This window comes from Porites lutea, chromosome 6 (assembly GCF_958299795.1).
Source record: "Porites lutea chromosome 6, jaPorLute2.1, whole genome shotgun sequence".
NCBI classification, from domain to species: Eukaryota; Metazoa; Cnidaria; class Anthozoa; order Scleractinia; family Poritidae; genus Porites; species Porites lutea.
In genome coordinates this window covers 29,740,250-29,766,132 of record NC_133206.1, presented here as the reverse complement: position 1 = coordinate 29,766,132, position 25,883 = coordinate 29,740,250, and the positions used below count along the sequence as shown (strand labels likewise).

The following is a 25,883-nucleotide window of genomic DNA, read 5'->3' as shown; positions in this document are numbered from 1 at the left end:
ATGAATTTTGACAATAGCAAGAGAAAAGTATTAAAATTACAGTTCAGAAGTTTCTTTGTTGTTGTTGAAAATTCAAGAGTTGCTAAGCTTCTCGTCAAAAATGATTGGTTAAACTTTTCAATACATTAACTGTTGAAGTGTTCGCAAAATCGAGCGTCCTAATTAAAAATACAGTACGTGGTGAAAAGTAGAAATTACAACAACAGATGTTTACTCAGCAGGCAACTCAAAAATAAGAGATAGCTCGCCCTTTTTAATTTGAATATATTTTATTTTAAGTAGAAACTATCGACTGATATGAATTCGGTTGAAAGTGCGAGAAAATAGCACTGAAATGGTCAAAAATAAAGAAGTAAGCCTTTTCCAGGCAAATACAAACAAAAGGTGGAGTTGAGGTCAAAAATGTTAAACTGTGTAACGTTCTTAATGTAAATAAGGCTTTATTCCTTTAAGGAAACTTAAATTAAACATATTTGTATGATAAGAAGTGTTATTGTGGAGCCGTACCAAAATGAGACACCTGTCTTGCAACGAATTCTTATCAGGAGAAGGTATCTATTGATCATAAGTTGAAATGACCAGGAAAAACCATAACAATAGAAAGACCATAGGATTACAAGTTCAAATTAGTTAACTAAAATCACTAAACTGATATTACAATTAACAAGTGTCACTGCATTCGACAAAGACGACTAACGTAACTCTTAAAACAGTCATTTCTCTTGGCGAGAAAACAAAAACGGCTTAACAAGAATAAAACTAACTTCTCCTGTCAGGAGAGAATAACGATCGATCAGCATCATTGCGGGGGGAGTTGCATACCGAGGAAAAGAGCCAAATTGATTTTATAATATTTTTCCCAATCGCATACAGTATATTTTTAAACGTAGCAATCTGTAATAAATCCTAAGCACCGAATACAATTCTCTTAACAATTTTCATTCAAAAAAAAAGCGTTGTGAATGTACTTTGTCACTGGCAATTTTTATCATTTTAGATACATCACTAACACGTTATTTGCATTCACTCTTTCAGTTTGTTTTTAACCTTGGACTATTTACCTATTACACACTCTAGAAACAGTGAAACGACCGGCCTTTTTCAGAATTATTAATATGTATTTGGAGAACCGTCCTGGACAATTTCCCCTGCAGTATTTTATCTATAATTTCAGTTTAAAAGTCAGCTTAAATTGAACATTTCCCAGTTCAAGTAGTTAATGACACTTTCACTGAAAACAGATGTCAAGTACGTCGTCAGTTGCGCTTATCATGAAGTATTTTTGCAATCGTCTATTGACAACGCCATTTGTATATATTATTTATTATCACTCCCAGAAAATAGCAAAGAAAATAGTTAATAAAACAGTTTTTACTAACGATGCTTGCTTAACAGTCTAACAACCTGTGTCTCTCTGGTAACGGGTCGATCAGGAGCTTAAAAATCATGAAGGTCCTCTAGAGAGGCAAAAACACCAATCCAAATCTTGAACAACTTGTGGGTTAAATGTTATTTAGATGAGCCCTAAAGGATTTGGACTTACGAATCATTCCTGCCAATAAGATACATGTACCTTCCCCCCCCCCCCCCCCTCCCACCATAATGGAGCTCATGGAGGTCTTGTATAGGGATTTTCTATAAGTTTTCTATTTTCTGGACCAATTATTTCACTTCTATTAGAAACTAATGTAAACGGTTACAAAAAATCTTGTAAAATCTTAAGAAATTGACAGACAACGCAGAAGTTCTACCAGAGAGGTTTTATTTGAATAGTAACAACATTGGATTCCGAATGATTTCAGAGTGAGAAATCATTCTTCCATAACTTGGTTTTAGAGTGGAAGGGTTAAAGTAAATAGTATGTTTGCTTTTGGTTTCAGTCGAAAGTAATCGCACAATTCATAGACGGGTTTTTAAAAGGCCTGTAGGTGAGTAAATAATGTCTTTATGAAATAAGTGGCACTTCAATCTATTTTCAGTGGAGGATAGGCAGATAGGACAGCTTACACATCACTGAACAGTGAACCACTTGATAAACCGTGATTGCGGGAAAGGTTGTACCTTTTTCGTCAAGTACTGTTTCTAGTTACATGTTCTTATATAAACCACACAACGACAAACATTTGACACACATCACATTCAAGCAAGAATCCCATACAGTCATAAAGTACATAATCAATCTCGTAAAAATGGGATGTTTTAGAAACTCAACGCCTAGAAGCCTTTTTTATATTAATTCTTTCACTCCTCTCATTGGCAAAAGAAAAAATTTACCCTTTTTTTTGATAAAATCCTTTACTATAAATAGCACTATGGAAAAGTCCAACCAAAGAGGTATTATTTGAATGGTAACACTATGGTATTTCCTCCACGATTTTAACGTTGTAGTGACAAATATCTCTTGTAACATACCGTAAAATTCCGAAAATAAGCCCCTCCATGTAAAAGCCCCTCCAAATATAAGCCCCCCAAACCGGTAACGCAAAAAACCCTCCGTTAAATCGCCCTTCCAAATATAAGCCCCCGGGGGGCTTGTACTTGGAAAATTGCCCTCAAATACAAAGTAAACCAAAGCAAAAACAGTAAATTTACTTCCAACTATAAGGCTAGCCCAATCAATTTTGAAACGCAAATTTCCCTCCGTAGATAAGCCCTTACGAATATAAGCCCCTCCGAAAATAAGCCCCTCACAAAGGGTCTTTGAAAAATATAAGCCCCGGGGCTTATTTTCGGAATTTTACGGTAAGGGTAAGATTGTTTCACTACCGATAAATGGCATAGTAAAAATAATTTTGTTCATATTTGCTCTACCCCACTCTTTAAAGCGTTTGTTTTCACTTTTTTATGTTTGTTTAGCTTTCAAAGAAAGCGTTTCTAAACAAAGTTGTTACATTATCTTCAGTTTGAAGCTTTCAAGGGAAGTCAGCGTTTCTCTTGGCCGCTAATTAATCCTCGCAGTGACAGCATCAATTATCATGAAAAATAGTCTTTGGATGATACCCTACTCGTCAGCATTTTTTACGTAATGCTATCTATTTTTACTATTTTTCCAAAACGAAATTGTGACTGATAATTAATGTTCATCATTAGTAGTAGTATTTTATTTTATTTTATTTATATATTTATTTTTTGCGATTGAAAGTCCACGGTTGCTACATCGTTTTATTGGAGAGTGTTATTTGGGAAGTCAAAAATTTAGTCTGGAAAAGTAAGACAAAATTCCACCGTAAATGCACTGTCAACTCTGTTGTTCAATAAAAATTTCAAACTGTATGACTAGTGAATGTTCATGCTGAGCCTGTATTTTACGGAGTAGAAAAAATGAAAAAAAAAATATCATGTCATTCAAGTGGCTTAGAAACATGTCTCATTAAGGCAAAGTTGCCGAGTGAATGGGCATTTGCTGCTCCCTACATTTCGTCAGTAATAACAAGTAATTACGATAAGTAATTACAATGATCGCTACAAACGTAATCGAATATTTATGGCTTCGAGAGTCCTTTGACTTCAGTAGTGGCAAAGATTCTTCAAGAAAGAATTAGCTTTTTCGTGCCAAGATTTGAAAAATATCATTGTACTAGTTTGCTTAATAGTTAATTTTTCACTAGTTACTGCATTTTCAGATTCGCGCTGTGCGGGCGACTGGCCTTTTTAGGAAGACGTTGTGACCAATTGAAAATGGGTAGTAAAAGACATAACTGACGAAATCGTGACAAAGATCAACTTAAATAACGAAGGCTTAAACGATCAAAGCGGGATAAACTCACAGAACCCAGTCTAGCTTTCAAAGGATTTCGTGCACGTCTTAACAATGACTTGAACAACGTGAGATACGAGATGTAATAAGGAAATCATTGGGAAAAAAGGGGGAAAAGTTCGTTTGTGCGATCAGTGGTTAGCTTTAACAACTGCCTCACTTAGTGTATCAGGTTGAAAACGTTTCAGCGTTGAGGTAAGCACGCCTTGTATTGCAAGCTCACCTGTACGGGTCTGTAGGCTGGTTTTTGAGAAGTAGCCGATTATCGGCTCCTAGTACAGGTATCATATTCAAGGCTAGGGTTGTAACTTTCAGTTTTGAAAGTTTAAGATATTAATAATACGCAATTAATTCTTCAAACTTTTTTAAAGTTTACTAAAAGGTGCATCAAAACCTTGGTGTTATGATCGGCGCCATTTTACCATATAAGATCATTAGGGCGCGAAGCGTCCAACTAAACGATGCTCAATACTTCAAGTAAAATGAAAAGACATGTAGTTGCGTTAAATAGTCATTTTATGCATGCTTGCCCATGTTAGCACCAACTGGTAAACGAATACCCAGCAAATGAAGCAAGGAAACGCCTAAGATGTTTAATAACGGTGGAGGTATCGTGCAGCTTTACCAGAGATTACCACCATCAGGGCCCTAGCTAGTAAAATGCAGATAAATGCGAACTGAGGGCCACTTTAAGCCCTAACGTCAACCGTGTATGTTCTGTGCACTATCCCTCATACATTTCTTATGGTACCAGCGAGGAGAGATTCTTTAACAACCCCCTGAAGGAGTAATATTTTAAGTTCCAATAAGGCGCCCTTCACTGCTTCAGTTTTGCGCAACTTTGATTCTCGTTGTAACTCATTAGAAAAAAAAAACAATATTAAGTGCCCGCGAAGCCATATTTTCTGCAAACACGGAGGGAGACCTCTAGTGAGAACTTTAAAAAATTACGCAAGATTTCCCTCTAGCCAATAAGGTATTTGTTAACAACTAAACAATAAAGAGGAGTTTTACCTGTTTCAAGAAGACAAAAAATTTGATTCGAGATAAAATGTTTTTTCGCTTTTGTTTCTCTCTCATTTTTTTTACATGAAAAATTGATGTCGTGGATCTCTCTCATTTTGTTTTACACGAAAAATTGATATTGCATATGTTACAGTTAACAAAATAACTGCAGCTTCACTTCATGCAGAAACTCAGAATGCCAGAGTTGTCGTTTTTTTTAATTTCACTTAAAGTTCAACTCTTTTCTACGATGCAACCATAACAGGGATTTCTAGAGTAATGTTGTCAATGTTAGCCTTTCAGTTATTATTACTTTGCTTTTTCTTTCTTTTTTTTTTTAATGGGGGGAGGGGGGCTTTGCTTGAGTTTCAATTTTGGGTGAAAGGAATATGTGCTTTTCTCTTCCCTTTCGTCGATGGGATGATATTTGATTGAAAGGTGGCAATTCCTTACTACAAGGCACTAATTGACTCGTCGCTCAATTTAAAGAATGATAAAAGCAATGGAAACCTAATTTCTCCTTTAAAAAGCATTAAATTAAAGGCAAACGCAGCTTTTTCGCAACACTCGTGCACGCGTTATTAAATATTTTGGTGTTAATAAACTTGTGATTTCGGATTCACGAGTCATGTGATCGACAGCCAATAATATCAATTCTTTGTCTTTGTTTCGGATCGAAGTGCGAGACAACTGTGTAAAGGTTTAGAAATCATCTAAAATTGAACATTTGAATGATGAAATCTTTCACCACTAATAGCTGTGGCCAATGAGAAAATACAAAAAAAAACATTTCACATTGTATATTAACGTAAAATCCTATATCCTATGGTGACCTAAACCTTTCCGTTAACCTTAAAAATACTTTTGGCGGAAACAGGCAAAATTCAATAAATTTTGAAAATTGCACTCTGTGAAATACTGAAAAACACTAAATGGTTCGATGTAAAAACACTACCGATGAGGTTCCATTCAACAGGGGCACCCATAGTCAAATTTCGGAAAATATCTGTTTGGAAAACGATTTGAGGTCTAAAATTTTCGGAACATTTGTTGTAAAATTTCTTGCTTGCCTACCTCTCCAAGGATTTTCGAACATCTAAAAAATGGTGTAATTGCCCATTTTTAACGGATTTTTACCGTAAAAAGGTCAGGTAGAATTTTTGGGAGCCTTTTTTCTGGCTGAAATTTTCGAAAAGGTAAGTTTTGATCCCTATAATTTTCTGATCACTAGACTTTCAGCTAGGAAATCCGAACAGATGAAAAATTTTTAGGGGATAAAAATATGCCTATATCTACCGTTTAAATACTAAAATACGTTTAACAATGCTATGTTTAAGTGGTTTTGAACTATATTCACGTTGGGTGCCCCTCAAATATTGAAAAACACTAAATGGTTCGATGTAAAAACACTACCGATGAGGTTCCATTCAACACACCACAAGATTTCATCCATTGACTTAACTTTTACCACATGACTTAGCAGGTCTCAATAACTGATTTTGAGAGTAGAAGAGTTAGCATGGCTAAACGCCAAAAGAGATAAGTAAAACGAGGTTACATTAACTCTCTGGAGAGAAAGAGAAATACACTATATAAATACAGAAATCATGAGCCAATCATGAGCTGCCCTAAAGTCGTCTGCTCCGTCGAGCTAAATTCAAGTAGTTGTTTCTAAGTCCTCGTTTATAACTTGTTATTTTTGTTTGCCTTTTTTGCCTTTTCGCCTCGATTCTTTGAGGTGTTCTCTTTAAGATGGTGTTCAAAGATCACTGAGTTTGGTTCTGACAATTGTGGGTTAGAAGACAGAAACGTCAACCTTTTTAATGTTTAAAATGCGTTTCTGATGATGTAGTTTGACTCTAAAGAATTTCTATTTTTTTTCCCACACACAAAAGACCGAAAAAAACGTTCAATAATATTCAACCATCTATTCCTAAACCGACGAACATCTTTTGCACGAAACTATCAAATTAATTTTTTTCAAACACCCCAAGTTTACCCAGGTTTGCTTCAAGAAGGTCCATTTGAGCGCGTCCGGAATATTAATATTTGTATATGCATTTATTGAGCTTCTATACCACTTAAAACGGATTTAAAGTCAATTAATAAATAAATAAAAAGCAGCTAGCGATCTTCTCAGCTGCGCTTTTAACGTATTACAACACGTTTTAGTCATTAGTAAATATTTCGATGTTTTTCGTTAGATCCGAAATGCTTATAATGAAATTTCAATTATCTTTTCGCATGTAATTATAGAATTTTACTTAAATTTTCAACAACTGTGCTATGTGTTATACACTTGGCTCCACTAAAGTATAATTTTTCTATCACAATAAGTAAAAGTTGGTAGCTGTTTGTTTGCGCGCTTTTCATGCATCGACTTTGTAAGTCCATGTTAAGAGCTCGAAAGAACGCCGATTTAAAGCTCAAATCAGAGACTTTAAACGGCGGGCCGTCTTTACAGCAGTTGTACAAATATGCCTGCTATTATACTTAGTATTCCATACAATTAAAGCTAATACAGCATTTATTAACCGAAGGAATACGCTTCCTTGATTTCAACTTGCTTTTCATCCTCGAATCATGGAGCAATTCTTCAGCCATAACAGACGCAACATATATCAGGTAACACAAAAGATGGATGATTGTTTGAAAAATATAACAGAACTGATCATATCGCTAACTGCAACTATGTTTGTCGGTTCTATTCTATATCATTAATTTTTCGTTTGTTGTTGTTGCTGCTCTTTCCATTTTGTTCCCATTTCAACTTTTCTCCATAGAATTGCTAACAATTACATGACGATCTGTTAGCAAAAGAATCTGTGAAACTGCATTAATATCTCGCCTCTTAAAGGCAAAGAAGAACGTTAGAGAATTAGCTTCTCGAATGCCTTGCTTAATCTTCACATACAATCATGAGTTTGAGCAATGTTAAGCTCATTTGGTAAAGTCAATATAGATTTTAGTATTGGTAAAACCATGCCAAACCGCAGAGGAGTTTTTTTTTTCTATAGCTGCAAGTTTCCCCGATATATGTATTGTGCTCATTCGCTTTAAAGCGGTTTATTTATCTGTATTTGGGGTTTCTTTTGGGTTTTTGCGGGCCTCTCCATTCATAAAAAATGCAAATCTTATTAAGTGACTTAGTCGGTCTCAATTAAAATGTTTAACTCGTTCACTGCCAGAGGCAATTATTAGTTAAGGAGGCATGTAATAGAGCCTGTGAAAGTGAGCCTATGGTCTGGCCATTCAAACGAAACCTCTTCAAGTTCGTACTTTTCAATGGAGCTATTTGTTCAGTCTCAGCATTTTACAAAAGGAAATTTGAGATTTTTCTTCAATGTTTTATTTCCATCTTTCCTCGTAGCTGGAGGGGTCACTCCGCAAACGAAGAAGGACCTTAACTCCCCGGGACTTTCGGCGCAAACAAGTAGGATGCTTTAGCTTTGAGTACCAAAATCATTCAAAGAAAATGTATCCTTACTGCGCCATCGTTTAGAAAGCCTAAAACCATCTTCATTTAAGAACTACGTCACGTGTTTACCAGCCATGCTGTCCCTCTGTCACGCGCAATAGTCGCCGAAAGCCACGCCCACATTTCTCAATTCAGCTTGTTCTCCATGTTTCGTGTGCGCGTTCTCTTATCGTTTGGACATCTACGGCATTGCTCTTTTTTTCACTTTCCCAAACTATTAGAGAGAATTTGGAAAACTGTAACCTTTGCTAACAAGTAGATTGCAACATTTAACATTAAAAGGCGGAACTAAGATGATAAATCAGTAGGATGTTACGAGCTCAAAAAAAACACAACTTTGTGTCAAGTTTCTGGATAAACGAAGAAAACTTTAAGGAAAGTCCGAACTAAAATTCTCGGAAAGTGGGATGCCAAGGCATTTGCCTGAATAATTTTAAATATTTCAATGAGAGATAACTGTTTTTGTACATTAGATACATTAGATACGGTTTATTTTACGACTGGTGGCACTGACCACTGAAATAAACCACCAGCAGACAGCAGAAATGACCCGTTCTCTTTCAGCTTGACGAACTTACTTTCTGATGATCACGGAAGAAAAACTCATTACACTTCCCGTGGGAAAGAACTTTAATTCTCATGCATAAAAACAAACAACGTGCATTTAAAATCCATGCTGTAAGAATGACAAAAAAACTGTGAAGCTCAACGGAAGGTGAACATGTCATGCAGCAAAAAAATAAACTTGTCACTTTGGTGAAAGTCCTCGTTTTGTAAGCCGTTACTCTAAGGTTTCTTCGTGTGCCCGTATCAAAATCGGGTAGACTCGATTACAACTTGATCATATGTCGTGTTTAAAACGCTGAAGATTTACTTGATCACCTGTTTTGATGGCAACTGGCCATGGTTAAATCACTACTTTGCTGGCTGCAATTCAGACTAGGCAGTACTTTTTTATCACGTTTCATAGCGTATGAGCGACTGCTAAAGTTTTACTTGATAATCTGTTTCAGTTGATTGTGGGTAGTTCATTTACTACTTTCGTGGCTGAAATTCAAACTGGTACTTTTTTCACGTTTCATACCCTTTGAGCTACGTATTTAACTTGGAGCTTCGCCACAAAGGAAAAGAACAATCCTTAAAAAATAGTTGACCACAAGCAAATCATAATGGGATGCATTTATGACAAAGGAGCTTTCAAATCGTTTGGTTTTCTATGCTGAGTTAAAGTCTGTGCACTACAACGAACATTAAAAGAAGTCTTAAGTGATATCAAGCCGGAGGACATATGTTTGTTTTATAATGTGACAGTCTAATAAAAAAAGAATTCAAACTCGCGTCAATGACAGTTCGCAAAACGTAATACAAAACCGCGGGTACCAGAAAATTACTTTATTCTAGGCTATTCTGAATATGTATTTTAGATGTTATAGTTGAGTGTTGAAAGATATTTTTTGACGAACAAATTGCTGAATGATTTAACCCTTTTTTTTCTGGAATTACAATAATAAGGGATGCCCAAAATAGAGGTTTTACAAATATCCAAGATTTAATTTTGTAAAATACTTAGAGTGCATTCGATTGATCGTATTCCGGGATAAGACTACGCAAGTTTTGTTTCAAATCTTTTGTACAGTGCTTTTTGGGTCACATTAATAAACGCTGAATCATCGTGATATCTTATTTGAAGCAGATTTCTAGTTATTGCAAAGCAATGAACGCCAAAATGAGGCATTTCAAGAGTTTATTCCATTAATTCTCATTTCGGGATAAGGTCAATCAACTATGCAAAAAAAAAAAACGGATAAGGCTTAATTAAAACAGTCATCATATGGTAACGGACGAACTAAAACTCCCAAAACAAAATACTTTATCCGTCGTTTCTCGTTTTATCGCAATAAGCAGGCTGAGTTTGGTCGAGAACGTTCCTTGCAGTTGAGACACATTTCGAATTAATTGATGCTTATAACCAATAACTCTTTAATTTTCTTAAAGTTTTCGTTGCTTTACCAAATTCTTGGGTTCAAAGATTGGATAGAAAGCATTCTGAAATGGTTGCGAAAAAATGGTTTCAGTGCCTTTGTGAGAAATGAAACTACGCTTGAAATTTGACATGCTTTTAAAGTTTGCTATTTAACGTGAAGAAAATCCCAATATATAAAAGGATTAAGCCAGTGATTCATTTCAGTTTTCCCAAATGGACGTTTGGACCAGAATGTCGGGTTCTTTACGTGTGTTCTCTAAATACTAGAAACCACTCATCGAACACTCAAATACTACTGATTTAAAACCCACTTTTTTAACAAATAATAATAATAAAAAGATTTAGTATTATGTTCTCTCTTGCTCTTACAAGCACACACAAGTAGTAAAGTCAAACCTCGTTGATACTGACATTCAAGGGAGCCATAGAAAGTATCCGTATTGAATTTAGAGAAAATGTATCGGCTATCTTTCCCCAGAGACAAAGCAAACTGTCCGTAATATGTTCGTATTAAGCCAGTGTCCGTAAAAGCAATGTTCGACTGTATCTCTAGAGTGCCAATCACACCGGCTTCGTATTTTTCGCTTTTATATCAGCATGCAGGTCTTTATGTACGAAAGTTTGAAACTTTTTCACTGACAGACTACATAAGATGGCGCTAACGTTTAACTCTGAGGACGAAATCCTATGGTGTGACCATTTATATGAACCCTCTCCACTGAGAAGTACTTTAACATGGTACTATTTGCTTTTCCACATTTTACAAAATGAAATTTGGAAATTTTGTCGAGCTTTGACCTTGGCCACTTTTGACAGTGAAAGGGTTGTGCTACTTTAAACTGCAACGGAAGCAAAATCACTCAGTGGTTTGGCCAGTCTTCCCAAAACTACTTCTCATGAGCTACGGGAAAACTGGTCAGTAGTAAACAATTGAACCGAAAACTTGAGAACCTTTCGAAGCTTTCAAGTTTGACAGTGGTATTCAGGAACAGTCGCTTGATTCTGGTTTGCTTACACCTTGGAAGATAACAAATTTGTGGGTTTTTTTTTTTCAATTTGTTTTTCATCAGTAAGTGTACCTTTATAATTTAAAAGTCGGTTCCATTAAACCTTGGAAGAATTGTCATAATACTGGGCCCAGTAATACCCCACAAGGCAAGTTTATAACGTTAATAACCATCCAACTCCACAACGTAGGACTGTCGGTGAATTTTTCCGGACAAAGTTGAGTGTACGAAGCTTAAGAATCCTCAATATAAACCGTTCTTAGATTTGCGACAGCCCTGTGGTGCATTTCTTTGGCGGATCGATCTTTGTGTTTAACAGGTACGATTTGAGCTTAACAGGTACAATTTATCAGTACCGCGTAATGAAATTTTTCCAAAACCGTTGTTATTGAATGCGCCACCGGTTTTGATGATGTCATAAACGCCACTTTTCCGCGGCGAAAGCCAAGCACGCCGCTCCCACATAACTTTCTGTGCTCAGGGACTTCAACGCCCTTCTGGTTGCCTAGACTGCGAACATTTTTTCACCAGCCGTTTTCAGTCAATTAACATCACTGGAAAATAAATTAATTAATATGTAAAAACAAAAATTATAACATTGTTTTTGATACGAACAGTTGTTGTTTCAATGAAGCGGTCAGCTTTTTGGTCATAAGGTTACCCTTACCGGCAACTACACAAAAACTAGTTTTGGTTTACTCAAAATGATTTACTTCTCTCCTATGCACATTACAAACTCTAACCACGGTATCAAATAGGGCCAAGAGTTTATTTGGGTCAGATTGAAAACAGATGCTTTGTTATGTCTGCTTTTATTTTATTATCTTGGAACAAAAAGGAAGTTTCGTTCACAAATAATAACCCAAAAAGCACGGAAAAGTTAGTTATTCTCTCATCAGTTTTCTTTTTCTCTAATATGCACTTCTATCATCGCGTCGAATTAACATAATTATTTTGTCATTTTGTGGAGCCTGCCCCCATCCAGTTTTACAAAAAATGCACTTAAAATGCAACCATTTGATTTCCTAAGTTGTGGCTCAGAAAAATGTAGAAATTTTTAATATATCAGATGTTTTCTTTACCAAATTTTTACTTTTTGCACAGTGTTTGTTTATGGAAACTCGTGGCTGTCTGGAGAATAAATGGCTTATTACCCATCATTTTCTTCGGTTTATAATTTCTTTTCCTCGGCGAATATCAGTACAGCCAGCGCACGCGCGAGCGTTAAGATTGCTGGGTAAATCACTCATATCAGTCTGCAACCCATAAATATGAAATTTTATCAGGCCTTTGATTAGGCAGTTTACGATAAAAAGCAAGCAGTGTTTTTCTTTCGTTAAGCTACGTTAGCAAATTGTTTTGTACAAAAACTACACGAGGTTAGTCGCGTGAATTGCATAAAGAGTCAAAAAACAGAAATAAAAGCCTTCTGGGGTGTTGTTGTTAGCTTTAGTAGTGAAGGGATGCCGAAGTCTTCTAAAAATATGCAGGAACAATGACAGCGTAAATTGAAAATTGTGCTTGTTCAAAATCAAATGATTTTCATAAGAACAGTTATGGTGATAGAAAATTAGATGCACAAAAGAAGTCATTATAAAGTGGTTCGGTTTGTTAGCCGTTTTATTGAGCGAGCTTTACAATAACAGTGAGCACGTTTTCACACCCACGCTTTTAAAATTGTGGGTCTTTAAAGGGATATTTGTGACTACGAATGATACGCATAGTATTTACTCTAAAAAGAGCGTCAGTAGTAGAAATGATCAAGTATTGTCAATGTTCAGTAAAAAATTTCTGAAAAGGTTGTGAATTTTATTTTGCGTATGAACATGAACAACCAAACAGCGGCACAACGCGAAATGAGGCTATCGAGCAGTGCTTTACAAAGGTTGTTTGCTTTGATATTCTGTCAAATCACCGAGTGGATAACTTTTTGTACAAATTTGTTAAACTTTTACTACAACGGTTTTATCAAAAAAATACATAACATCGAAAAGAAAACCACCGCACCAATGCAAATCAGGACGAAAATTAATGCCAGAATGCAATTGTTTTAAAATAAAAGCGCACAAAAAGGATTAAAAGGTTGTTTTGATACCCGCTCCTGTGGTTTAACTCCTTTTATTTGAACGAACATTACAAAGGATACCGTGTTACATAAGTATCTTGTTATGATCAATAAGTAGTTGATTTATTCAGTATCTAAGAGATAAATGACCCGGTCAACTAGCAGTGATATTCATTCTCAATAGAAATGGACGATTGCGTGATAACTAACCTTATTTTACGTTGCTTCGGTTTCGTTGAGTGTTTGTTATACATTGGAAATAAACGGGACAAATATTGGCTTGTAGCGCGGGTCATACTGTTTAATGGCGGTCTGAATCATAATCTACTCTTGGTATCATCAATACGATTTGGAAGAAAATTGGCCAAGTGGAGTTTCCGATCCGTCTAGCAAGTCCTTAAAAAACTGGAAAAGTCGCTGAAGCGCTCAGTTAAGTTTATAGAGTAACCGAGTACTGGCATTCCGAGAAGACCAAAACAAAAATACCACTGTTTTTTGTTTCTAATTCTAGGGGCAAGAAAATTATTTTAAATCATTCGAATTTATGTCTGAGGGACTGTGAAGTTTTCCCTGCAATTTTATTACCTTATGTAAGGTTCAAAATGATGCGCGAAAAGTGAGGTAACATAATACTTTGCTGCTAGCCTTGAAGTCTTTTAAGTAAACAAAAAAAAAATGAAAAAATAAACAAAGAGTTCTCAATTTTCAATAGATTGTTCAGGCTATGACAGAGAAAGTGTGAGACAGCCGAAAAACTATTAAAAATAGCGACTTATGAGGCGGCCAAAAAAATGAGAATGACGCTTCTTGGAACCTTAACAGATCTTCTTAATGGAACATGGTCATCTGTGTTAAGTAAAAATGCATTAAGAACCAAAGGAAACTTTCCCCGGCTTTTCACTTATATTAAATGACAAATAATAGCCAAATTTTGTTTAAAAAAGCTATTCTAGCGTGGATAAACCATTCAAAAAGTAATGGTTTTGGTAGTGGATAGCGGCCACGTTGTTACAATGGATGTCACCTTCAAAAACAACCATTGGAACAAAGTTTCCAAGTCATTCTGCATTAAATCGTCGTGATGGGTGTCTTAGACTACGAGACTTGGACTGGCAGTGATGTAGCATTCTTTACTTTTAAAACTTCACGATATTCCGCCATATCTTGGTTATCTAAACTTAACCCTTTCACCACCACAGTACATGATGGAGTTCTGTAAGGTGGTTCTAACTTTTACGTCTGTGGACGAAATCTTATGGATGAAACCTCTTCAGCAGTACTTTCACATGGTAATATTGTTTTTCAGCATTTTACAAAATAAAATTTGGGCAATTTTGCCAACCGTTGACTTTGTCAACTCATTGGCAGTGGTTTAAACACAGTCACAAGAAACGTTATGAAATGTAATCTAAATTAAGGACATTTTTGATCAGAAAAGGGGAAGAATAATGCTCCTGGCACTGCCTCTGTAAACTCATGTTTCACGCGGGAGAAATATGTGCAAGTTGACAAAAACTATCCTTTAATTTCTTTTAAAACGGCATGTCATTTGGTCACTCGTCGGTGCCTTTTCGTAGATCATTATCATTGATACAATTTACTATTCTACAGGTATGACTTGAAATTATTTCTTTTGTATAAGAAAGAACATTTCGGATCAGCTGTCACCAAAGTATTTCTTAATTGTATGACCTCCTAGGAGATAATGACTAAATTAATATCGCACTGATTTTTGAATATTCTCAAATATATTTTTGTGAGAGGATTTCAGCCATTCCACCTAGCAGATGCAACGTTTTTCTGAGATTTTGTCGTAAGAAAGGCTGCAGTGGCAGCACACGTTTCTTGTTCAAGTACAAAAAAGCTAAGGCAAAAACATAAAAAAGGTAGTATTAAAGTACACTAAAGAAATTAAAAGGTTCAGCCACATGCGTGGGATATGTTGATGAAATCATTTTGTTGCAAAAAATATATATATATCAATACCTATATATAGTTGATTTCACCTCATGCAGAACTGTTGTCAGAGTGCTCAATAAAAGGACTAGAGCGAGAATACCAGAAGTACAATGTTTTATCAACTGAAGATTTGACTAGGCATTTTATTACTATTTAATATAGTTTCTAACTACACGATTGCAATAGCCTCGTACTGTTCTAGTCTACCATTAGGCTATTTTATCTGAAGAGTGCTACACCATCATGTAGTACGAAACTATACAGTAATAAAATACCTAGTCAAATCTTCAGTTGATAAAACATTGTACTTCTGGTATATCTATATATAGATTATGCGTGTTGAAACGGCATGTAAAGATCCAACAGGATACAGTAGGCGGGTGGTATCTTTGTTACATATTTTTATGCGTCACTGACAATCTCCTCATTGACACTTATGGACCCGTATTTTCACTTTTCAGTGGCCAAAGTCAAGATTCGACAAAAATTTGTCAAATATTATTCTATAAAATGCTGAAAAACAAATGTACCAAGTGAAAATACTGCTGAAAAAAATTCATTTGGCTATAAGGAAACACAATAAGATTTCATACGCAAAGAGCCACCTTAAAAGAGTCCACCATTCACTCTAGGAGCGAATGGGTGTTAATCGTATTTATATAAAGACCTGTATACTATTCAAATCTGAAAAATGAAAGAAAGCTCATCTGATGGGCGCTTTAGATACTAGCTTGTGTGTTTGTGTGTGTGTATGCGTAAGAGGAAGAGACAATATAAGCTGAGTTAAAACAAAGCAACTAAGAAGAAAAATGAAATATTTATAACACGACTTTTCGGGATCCTCATAACTCCATTATCAAGTCTTACAATCGAACAAATCTCTCATCTCTTGCATTTATTCGATTGTAATATTAGTAACATCTCACTTTATAATGGAATCATGAGGACCCCGAAACGTCGTGTGATAAATCTTTCATCTTTCGTCTTATTTTTAATTCCTAGCGCAAGTATTCGATGAGTAGTTACTGAACAAAAGTAAAGAGGGGCATTCTAATCCAAAAGTCCATTTTGGAAAAATAAATCATTTTGGGAGCCACCTTACAAGACTCGATCAAATACAATTTACACTGCAGTCACGTGATTTCAGCATAAAGACAATTAGAATATCTGACTACCAGATTGCCCAGCTGAAACGGATAACTCTCAAAAATTTAATTTTGTATCAACTTTCGTCGTTGAAACCTAATCCTGTAAAAGCTGAATGAGCAAAAGGACAGTTACGTTATAAGTTCCGTAGTATTGTTTAAATAGACTCAGCGCTGTTTCGAATATGATCTTCACAGTTTTGCATGAATTTTGCACTACAGAAACATGAAACACTCTGCTTCTGTATTTCTATTTCAACCTCAAAATCCTCAGTTTACTATGGTAAAATCTATGATAACGTTAGAAAAAAAATAAGTATTGTTCTTCCGCAATTAAGTTATCTTGTAGTAAAAATGACACTTTAGCTCGGGGCAAACATGGTTCACAAACGAATTTCTTCCTTTAATTTTCCAGGCGATCACTATTAAACAAACGGTTGGCAAATTATTGAGAAAAATCACAAAAATATTTCTTTTTGTTGCCGAAGACACCTCTTATCCATCTGTCATTTTAATTTGCTACCATGTTTACAGCTCTATCAGCCTTTTTTGGTGTCTTCTTGTCAGTGATACGTCATTGTCGATTAGAATTGGCCGATACACCAGTCTTAGATTAGAGCGCAGGGTTGGTGTCTATAATAATTCATGACCGAGTTCTTGAAGATGTTTGGTAGAGCAGTTTAATTAACGCGTTAAGACGCTGAACAGAGTGAATGTAAACAGAACAACCTAAACTGGGTGTCTCACTAAATTAACTGAAAAAAATAGTAAAATATATAAAAATATCAAATAGGCGTAAGCGAAGCGATACTTTATGATCACATCCGGAAGTCAGTTTGATGATTTGCGACTATATCACAGTTAACCACTTTGATAGAAGATTTCACATTCCTTGAAAAGAAGTCATAGAAGACGGGCATGCGATCATGCATGCGATCACTGCAAATGAGGAATTAAAAGCAATTATTTTTCGATGCATCTAGCTTGCCAAATGAAAAGGCTGTAAATTAATTTATCATTACTCATTTTGTTGTTCTATTCTTTGAACAAGGCAAACGTACTTGACTTTAAATGACAATATGACAACACATCGATACCGCACAAAAAAATATCCCTTTTAGCATTCAAATTTGCGTCGTTCATGTCGTCAAGATCGTTTTAAGTTGAAGTTGAAGTTAAAGTTGAAATAGAAGGTCGCAACTCGAAACGTGTGACCATTCGATCGAACTGGCTTTGTTCAGGCGGTGGAAAATTTCTCGTTGGTCGAGAGGCTCAACAATGCAGTTGACGAGTTTTTTTCGCCTCTAATTTAACGCCTTCTTATTACATGGGGAATAATTCATTAAACTATCACTCATGATCCTATTAGCTCTGAGCTTGATACCAGCTGTGCATACTCGGCGCAGGTGAATTTTTAGGACCTCCCACAGTTCAAATAGCAACATGAAGTGTTTGCCCTAAAATGGCTAGCGATTCGAATCTACTTTCAAGCAATGACAGCTCGCCAGTGCTAACTGGTTCATGCCAAACGCTCTTCGCGGGTAGAAGCTTGGGAACATTTCGCTGGCTTACCAGTTGTGCGTTATTAACAGGGGTAATTCAATGACCCCATCGCTAATTAGGCCAACGAATTTCCAGTCCCGAGTTTCTGATGCTAGAATGAAACTTAGTGACGGTCCGCCAAAAGAACCAATAGGAAGCCAGGACATAAAATGTAGCCACTCTTAAAGGCCTTTGTATTATATTATGACCAGTTGATTGAATAGTTATTTGATTTGCAAACTTCAGGATGAGCAAAGAATACACTTCAGAATTCATTGTATAATTCCATTAGCAAAAATAATAGGCAGGCTTTAAATATCGCCGCAGTCTTACATTTGGAATTAGCCATTTGACCGCGCACCTCTTCAAACCAACAACAAGCCAAGCGTCCGTCCGTTTTAGATAACTTAAACCGCGCTACCTGGTGTACATCTACGTAGTTAACCATTTTATGAGTCATGGAAAGTAACTTACAAGGACATCGTGCATATTTTCAGTCGCCGTACTACGCGATGATGTCTGCCCGTGGTCAAGCAATCTCTGGCGGTCCAAGTAGTTTGCCTTACGCCGATTCCTGTTGCAGTGTTCCAAGTTATCTTCCTTATCATTCATACACTGGGCGTCCATACGAAGTCCCTTGCGTTTACCATCCGACTACTTACGTGGATCCTCAACTGCAACTCGCTGCTTTTCAAGGCAAGTACATAGAAAACATTTTAACGAGAAAATCCCCTTTCTTAAATGACGCGAACAGCGCTTTTTTAAGCTTAAGGTTAGGTTTTTGATACATAATTTTTGGATACATTAGATAGCTGTTAGTGTGGTCGAAAGTCGTATTAACTAATTTGTTCTGACAATTTTGTGACCGATAACACGTAATCAACAACTCGAGATGAGTTTGCGATCAGATACAAAAAGAAAACAGTAACCAAACACGGCGATTTTTTCACGGATTATCTTAGGCGATAAAGGAGATTTAGAGAGTTTACCGTGGAGATTGCTGTAAAAGCTTCTTTGTTTTCGAGATTCTCTTTCCGTCTTTCAACCGCCTCTTAGTAACGAAGGGTCAGGGAAAATATTTAAAATGCAGAGCATTATTTAACAGGCCTTGAAATAAAAAACAGAATTAAAGAACAATATTAATATTGTTTTAATTGCCGTAGTTTTGTGAACAAAAAATGAGCAGTACCTGTTCGCGACGAAAGATTTCAAACGATAAGATGACAAAACTGGACTCTGACTTCGTCGGCTTAAACAAGTTGTCGGTTTTAAAAAAAAGAATTCACGGTAATAAGAAATTCGTAAAGAGAGGGGAGCTCGAGCAAGTAGAAGTTTAATCTAGCTTATGAATACGTTTTATACATATGTTTCCTTTGAAACAATGTAAAAAGACTAAATGTCTAAATTTCATCGGAGGCTAATAAGAGATGTGTTGTCGCCAGTTATCAGTTATCTTCGCAGGTTTTAATGAAAATGAAGTACATCCACTTAATATTTTAGAAAAAGATCACCGATAAAGTTCCTCATGATATCTAGTCAGATTCGTTTGACCCAGATATAGCAGAGAAGTAATAATAATAATTAAGAAGGGAACAACAAAGCCCCCACGCTCGTGGCCCAAAATTTCATGAGTTACACCCCATCCGTTAAAAATATATATAGTGACAAATGCGTTTATTTAAATCACTTATTATTTTCTTTTTTCTGTCCTTTATAGGCCAGCGATTTTTGGATCATTTGCGACCACACAAACCTCGTCGAATGCGAGTTAGAACAAATTTTAGCCCGTGGCAGTTGGAGCAGCTTGAGCGAGCGTTTACAACGACTCACTATCCTGATGTTTTCATGCGCGAAGCTCTTGCATTAAGGCTTGATCTCACGGAAGCCAGAGTTCAGGTAATGTTAGTTGTGAAAATAATTTTAACTACTTCTTTGCTTAACCATTGAGCTTCAAATTGTGTTTCGCGCCTTTACTATGGTACAAAGGTAACAGTTATTTTCCGCAAGATCAAGTCTACCATACAGCAAGCAATTTCACCTACGTCATTTTTGTGTATCACTGGCTAGTCACAATAGGAAATCTCTTCAACATTTGCTCTTTCCTAAATCTGAACTCTGATACATATCGTTGTCAAAACAGTGTTATCATATGGTTTTCAAGTTAAAAAAAGTTGGCTCAGTTGACGTAAGGGGAGAGAGCTCCTCTGAACAGCATTAGATTATTTCTTTGATTCGTGAATTAGATATGTGATATATCCCCTTAGGGTATTTAAAGCAGGCTTCACAACCGTCAAGGCGTTCGTACGTAGGGTAGAAACATTGTATTCTAACCGTGAAAAAACAAAACAAAACAATTGTATCAAATTCAACAACGTTCTTCTTTAAACCATTTTAGACAGAAACAGTAAAAACATTGATAGAATTTAATGAGAACAGAAAACAATATTCCTGCGGTCAAAAAGATTGAGGGAAAACTACACATTTTGTCTGTTAATTTTGACGTTACGTCACTCAGGAGCTATTGAACTGTTTCAATGTGTTGTTCTTATGTTTATACACGTTGTCGATTGATATCCTCTTCGCTTACATTCATGCGACAGGTGGGAGGAGAGGTTTATGTTGTGAAGGCAAAACAAAATCAGAACTCGCTTGAATAGCGTTTCCCCGTTACAATTCACCGACCGTCACTTTCTGGTTGCGTCAATAATACTGACGCACTGTATCGGTTTAATCGCATCCGCACACTGAAAACTCATAATTATGTTGAATGTTAAACAAGAAGAAAACAATGAAATCGCAAATTAAAAGTCTATAAAATCAACATGATCATAATCTTCATTACTAACCACAGCGGTTGTCACTTTTAATTTGCGATTCGAGATAAGTAATTACTTTTTTTCTCCTCTCCTTCTCGCTTCACCACTCTCTTTGAGGATATCACCTTTGTCTGTAATGAGCCTCATTGTCAACGACGAACATTTATCCGATGCTTGCGGCATTCATTTCTTGTATTACTGTGTCCAGAATCAATACCTGCCACGCTTTTCCCATTCTTCTTTATTTCATTTTAATTAGAATTTTTTTTTAATAAGATGAACTGAAATAAGGTACCAAATGTCACTCTCTCATCCTAGCGCAATGTGTTATCTCCGCTGAAAATCGTAAATAAAAAGAAACTCTACTCGTTAAACAGAAAATGGTCTACGTAAACTTCTAACGGCTTTTAATGGGTAGCGAATATCTTTTTTGTAGGATTATCCTCAATAAACAGTTACATCGTTTAACAGGAATGGATAAATGTTATCTAAACCAAAATTGACAAGCGATCAGTTAAAATGCAAATTCTGTTGTTCTTATCAAGCAAATGTCGCCTTTTATTGTCTCCTGCCACGAAGGCCATTTATTCGCAAGAAAGGAATAATTACTTCGTAATATTTTATTTATCTCATCTTTCCACATAAAAAAGACTTAATGAATGCGCTAAGTTTTGTTTTAAAGTATCGAAACATTTGCTAAACGAGAGGTTAATAACTTTTAAGGAAACCGCATGCAATGTAAGCACAAATTAAAAAAACAAAATCTAAAAAGGTCATTGATGGTTTGAGCTATAGTTACTCATGTTTTCAACCGCAGATTTCTTTTAAGGAAGTTAATATAATAAAGAACCTCGCATGATACTACTAGGAGATAGCTAAGATATCATTAAACTTTATAATAACTGACCTGTTTCGTCTTACATTTATTATTTCAGGTGTGGTTTCAAAACCGACGTGCAAAATGGCGAAAACGAGAGAAAGCGAAAGATAGTGAAGACGCCGAGAAAGATTCCGAGAATGGCGAAGAAACAGACCAACAAGAAGATGAGAACCGAGAGAAGGAAGACGAAGAGAAGGACATAAAAAAGGAGGCTGGAAGATGCAGTGTGGGGCTGGTAGGGCATTTTCAAACCGCTGAAAAGGAAAAATCGGAAGAGGAAAACGGCGGATTAAAGCCCATGGTAAAAATGGAATTTCCAGAGCAGTATCAAGGCCCCTTTAAGGGATGCGGACATGGTCATTCGCTTGACGATAAAGAGCACACCGCTAGAGATTTGGAGTATTTTGAAAAGATCCGAACATCGAGCATCGCCGCTCTTCGGCGGAGAGCTAAGGAGCACGAGGTCCTGCTAACTTCGCATAATCCTGGGATGTAGAATTAAGCAGTGTTAAGCTTTCTATTTAGGTCGAATGTAAATTTATTGTCTTCAAGTGAGTTTGACTGTTACTGGCTCTAGAAAAATGACACTGCAAACAAGGTTTTTTCGCAAGTCTTTTTTCTTTATACTCCGCAGTGTGTAAATTGAGAGGGTTTGTAAAATCTGAGTTCGTTCAATCTTAACCCTTTCCCGCGGAGAAAAGCAGCTAAATTACAGTTCTTATACGTTTGAGTCCCAATAAAACCCTTTGCGATGAAACGTCTTCGCCAGTAATTTTGTAAGGCGCTAGTTATTTTCAGTATCATTAGAAACTCTCTTGAATTTGACTCATGCATGGGGATTCTTTTGGGATTGAAAAAGTGGAAATTGCCGTATTTTTCATCGGCCTAAACATATCTCTGTTTAATGCGAGACACCTATGATGTTTCGTTGATTAGTGATGAAGACGAGTGGTTCTGTACATAGAATAAACTGCCACGTTGATGTCAAAACTTAAACAGAGCAACAAGTCGAGGCGTTTTGTTCGGTGACAGTAACTAAACAAATGTTAACTCATCTCAACAACCCAATTAGTGGCCGCAAACGTCATTATCTGTGATAGGAAAATTAATTTTTTTCTAGCGCTTTTCAAAGGTGAGGTTTAACTCGGTAACATCACTGCATGTTACATGGGTAAAACATTGCTAGGCCTAGAATAATGAAAAAATAACTGATATTGGACCTTCGCAGTGCACTTTATAACTGAGAACTTTGATAAAAAATAATTGTCATAGGTGTTACCGAAGAGCAAATGTAAAATTTTATCTCGGGGATAAATCACTTAGCAATGCACCTTGTAAATACTTATTTAACTCCGATGTGAGTTATTTGGTCCTTATTAAACGAAACAAACTTGAATGTCTGAAATCTTTTCTGACAAACCCTTGACTTTTGAATGAGGGAGATTTAAAGAAATACAATTTTGTTGTTTCAGGGGTTATCTATGCCGAGACAATGAATAAAGTTACGAAACGCCATTAAAACAAAACGTCCTAGTATTAGACAGTGAGTTACACTCAAAATTTTCTTGCTCAATTTCATTTCAAAGCTGTAAAAAACCTTGCTGTAAATTGTGAAATAATGGAGTTCTTTAAGTCAGGTCACACTACATCGCTACATCTCAAAAACACGGGCAACTTATTCGCCGATTCCTTCTTCCGTTGATTTTCATTAAATCGTTAGGTGTCTTTCTGCATCGCGAGGACAACAACTGGCAACAGTTGGTTAGTTGCTCCACTTCACCGTAACAATTTTTTACCCAATCCACAACTGAGATAAATCACTATTCAGCGGAAACGTAAAAGGTAAACCATCCCCACTGGATAGCGATTCTGATATATTCAGCGAATAACGTTATCCACCTTTCGAAAAACTTGGCCCTGAATCTTACTGATCTGAATCAGAGTTCACTTACATCGCATCGAGAAAAGCAAAACAGGCGGTTGACTCATCAATCTATTATTCTTTCCTTTTGAATACTACGAAATTTTCCTAACTGGCGATCGTTTGAGAAGTGTTTCTTCATGAAGAAACAAAATCGAATAAGAAGACTAAGAATATTGATCAGAAAATTCTCAATGTAGCCTTTAGGGCTGATATAGTCAGTAACATTCATAGTCAGTTTGTTAAGTCGGCGATAATGGCAAGACTAAGATCGATTATCAGCCTTCCTTTGTCTGCTGTAGACGGATATTTTGACTATACAATTACGGCTGTTAGCTGGATTTTTGTGGACAGGTGAAAGTAATAAAAATGCAAAAAAGGTTTTCCCTGAAAAATGGCAATGATCCGACCGACAAATATATGGCCATTAAACTGGTAAATTGTAGTTAAATGCAGTATCTTGTGGTCATGACTTTCGATTGAGAGTTTCGATTGAAACAAAGACGGACAAGGTAATTAAATTGCATGATTATTTGAAGATTGTAGTTTGAAATATTTTCAGTAATTATTTGGAAACATGACGGAGACCTACAGAATTAATTGTTGTTTACTTCCGTTTGGTTGTTTTTGAGAGAATCGAAGATTGAATTTAAAAAAAGTCAAATTTTGAACACGTACTCTTGGTTTTCTAGCTTTCCAAAAGTTTATCTCATCAGCAGTATTCCGCTCGGTTTTGAAGAAATGCTTGCATTAAACATTTTCTAAAAAAAAATATCTTTAATACAAGTATCGAATGCGACAAGTATCGGAGGATTTTGAGGGGGAGCTGAGGTGTCTTTTAAACGTAAGCCCGAGACTTTCACAGAGTTTCGGCTTGTAAAATTCGAACCCTAGACTCTCAGATTCTTCTCAGACTGCTGAAAAGATTATCTTGTCTTCAACGGCCGTCAACTGAATTGCCGACTTCAGATGAAGGCACCTTTCTCGTGGATTCGTAAGTCGCAAGTTCAACAAACAAACATCACATCAGGAGTTGGTGCTTTCCTCACACTAGTCAAACATCGCGCCGAAAACTCCGAGGAAGCAATATGGAAAAAAGGAACTTCGAGACCCTTCAAATTTGACTATCATTTTGCGCGAGTCGTATACAAAAACGATATTTTGTCAACCCTTCTAAACTCAACCAAATTGCTCGCCAGCCATTTTTTTGTGTCAAAATTCTAATTCATAAACTACCACAAGTGTTCTTCAAAAATTGTGATGTACCAGCTGACAAATCAACAAAACTTTCGCTCCTGAAATTAGATAATTTTTAATTTACAAGAACTTGAAGTAATTTTAACGAATTTAGACACCATTTTGTGGATTATTTGAATTTCATTTGGCTATTGCAATTATCCGTCATTTCTTAACTGACGAATAAACACAAGTTCTTCTTCTGAAATAACGGATGTTAATTCTAATTTGCAACTGATTCTCAAACAGTCACCGATAAAAGAACTAATAAAAGGAACGATATCTCTGGCTTACTCAATTTTTCTCTTCTTCTTTCGTTTCTAAAAGGGAGGGGGGCGAAAATGATTTACCTAACATAAATCCTTTTTACTTATTTTGTGAGTACTTCGTGCTTAGACTGATCATTAAAAATTCTCATCTGAAGATGTTTTATAAGTTTTTAACGCCAATACTTTTTAATAATTTAGGAAACGAATCAAATACACCCGTACTCAGCTACGTATCGGATTTGCTTAGTACACAAGTTCCTCGTGTTTTAATTTATCATCGGCGTTTATTAAAAACGTGTTTTGGTTAACCTTTTTATTGTTACGTTTGAACTTTTATCAGCAGATTTAATTGTCTACTGAATGAACAACTTCAGCCAAATGACCCTCAACTATCTCTTATCTCCTTTTCATGCACTTCTCGCAAGAACGTCCGTCAGTCATAAAACTGCCGTTTTCGAGTCTTAAAACATGGCGATGTCATATAATCGACACTAGCTTTTAATCTTAATGGTCGTACTTTAGCATTTCGTGGAGTCAATCAGAAACAGATACACATCAATTTCAGTTTAACGTTTGATTCTATCTTTCGAAGGGTTGATCTTAAGAAAGTCAAAGGCAAAATTAGTCGATTTTTAGCCCGCTGAAGAGCCTTCAGCAGTTCCATATAAGCGTAAGGATTAAATTATTTCCGACAGTCTGTGTCAGTCACTCGTAAAAGCGAGCCCTTAACCAAAGTACTAAACGCCATCGTAAAGCAGCCATTACGGAAGCGCCTATTGAGTATTCCAACACAACACCACTTTCGTTCATTTACCTTCT

At 36.1% G+C, this 25,883-nt stretch overlaps 1 protein-coding gene across 3 annotated transcripts; it reads left to right on the top strand.

Moving 5' to 3' along the window:
* Positions 1-7,308: 7,308 nt before the first annotated feature.
* On the top strand, positions 7,309-22,274 carry LOC140941147 (uncharacterized). 3 transcript variants are annotated; one of them, XM_073390117.1, is made up of 4 exons: positions 7,309-7,387; positions 18,440-18,638; positions 19,660-19,838; positions 21,694-22,274. In XM_073390117.1, the coding sequence occupies exons 1-4, from the start codon at positions 7,346-7,348 to the stop codon at positions 22,132-22,134; spliced, it is 861 nt and encodes a 286-aa protein (XP_073246218.1). In that variant the 5' UTR covers positions 7,309-7,345; the 3' UTR covers positions 22,135-22,274. The 3 variants fall into 3 exon arrangements, with proteins under 3 accessions (XP_073246218.1, XP_073246219.1, XP_073246220.1); XM_073390118.1 differs by lacking the exon at positions 7,309-7,387 and having other exon boundaries at positions 17,957-18,638; XM_073390119.1 differs by lacking the exons at positions 7,309-7,387; positions 18,440-18,638 and adding an exon at positions 19,105-19,229.
* Positions 22,275-25,883: the final 3,609 nt, after the last annotated feature.

Coding starts and splice junctions, on each gene's coding strand:
- LOC140941147 (XM_073390117.1), top strand. CDS start 7,346: ATGGAGCAATTCTTCAGCCATAACAGACGCAACATATATCAG. Junction 7,388..18,439: donor ACAGACGCAACATATATCAG/GTAACACAAAAG, acceptor GCATATTTTCAG/TCGCCGTACTACGCGATGAT. Junction 18,639..19,659: donor GCAACTCGCTGCTTTTCAAG/GCAAGTACATAG, acceptor TGTCCTTTATAG/GCCAGCGATTTTTGGATCAT.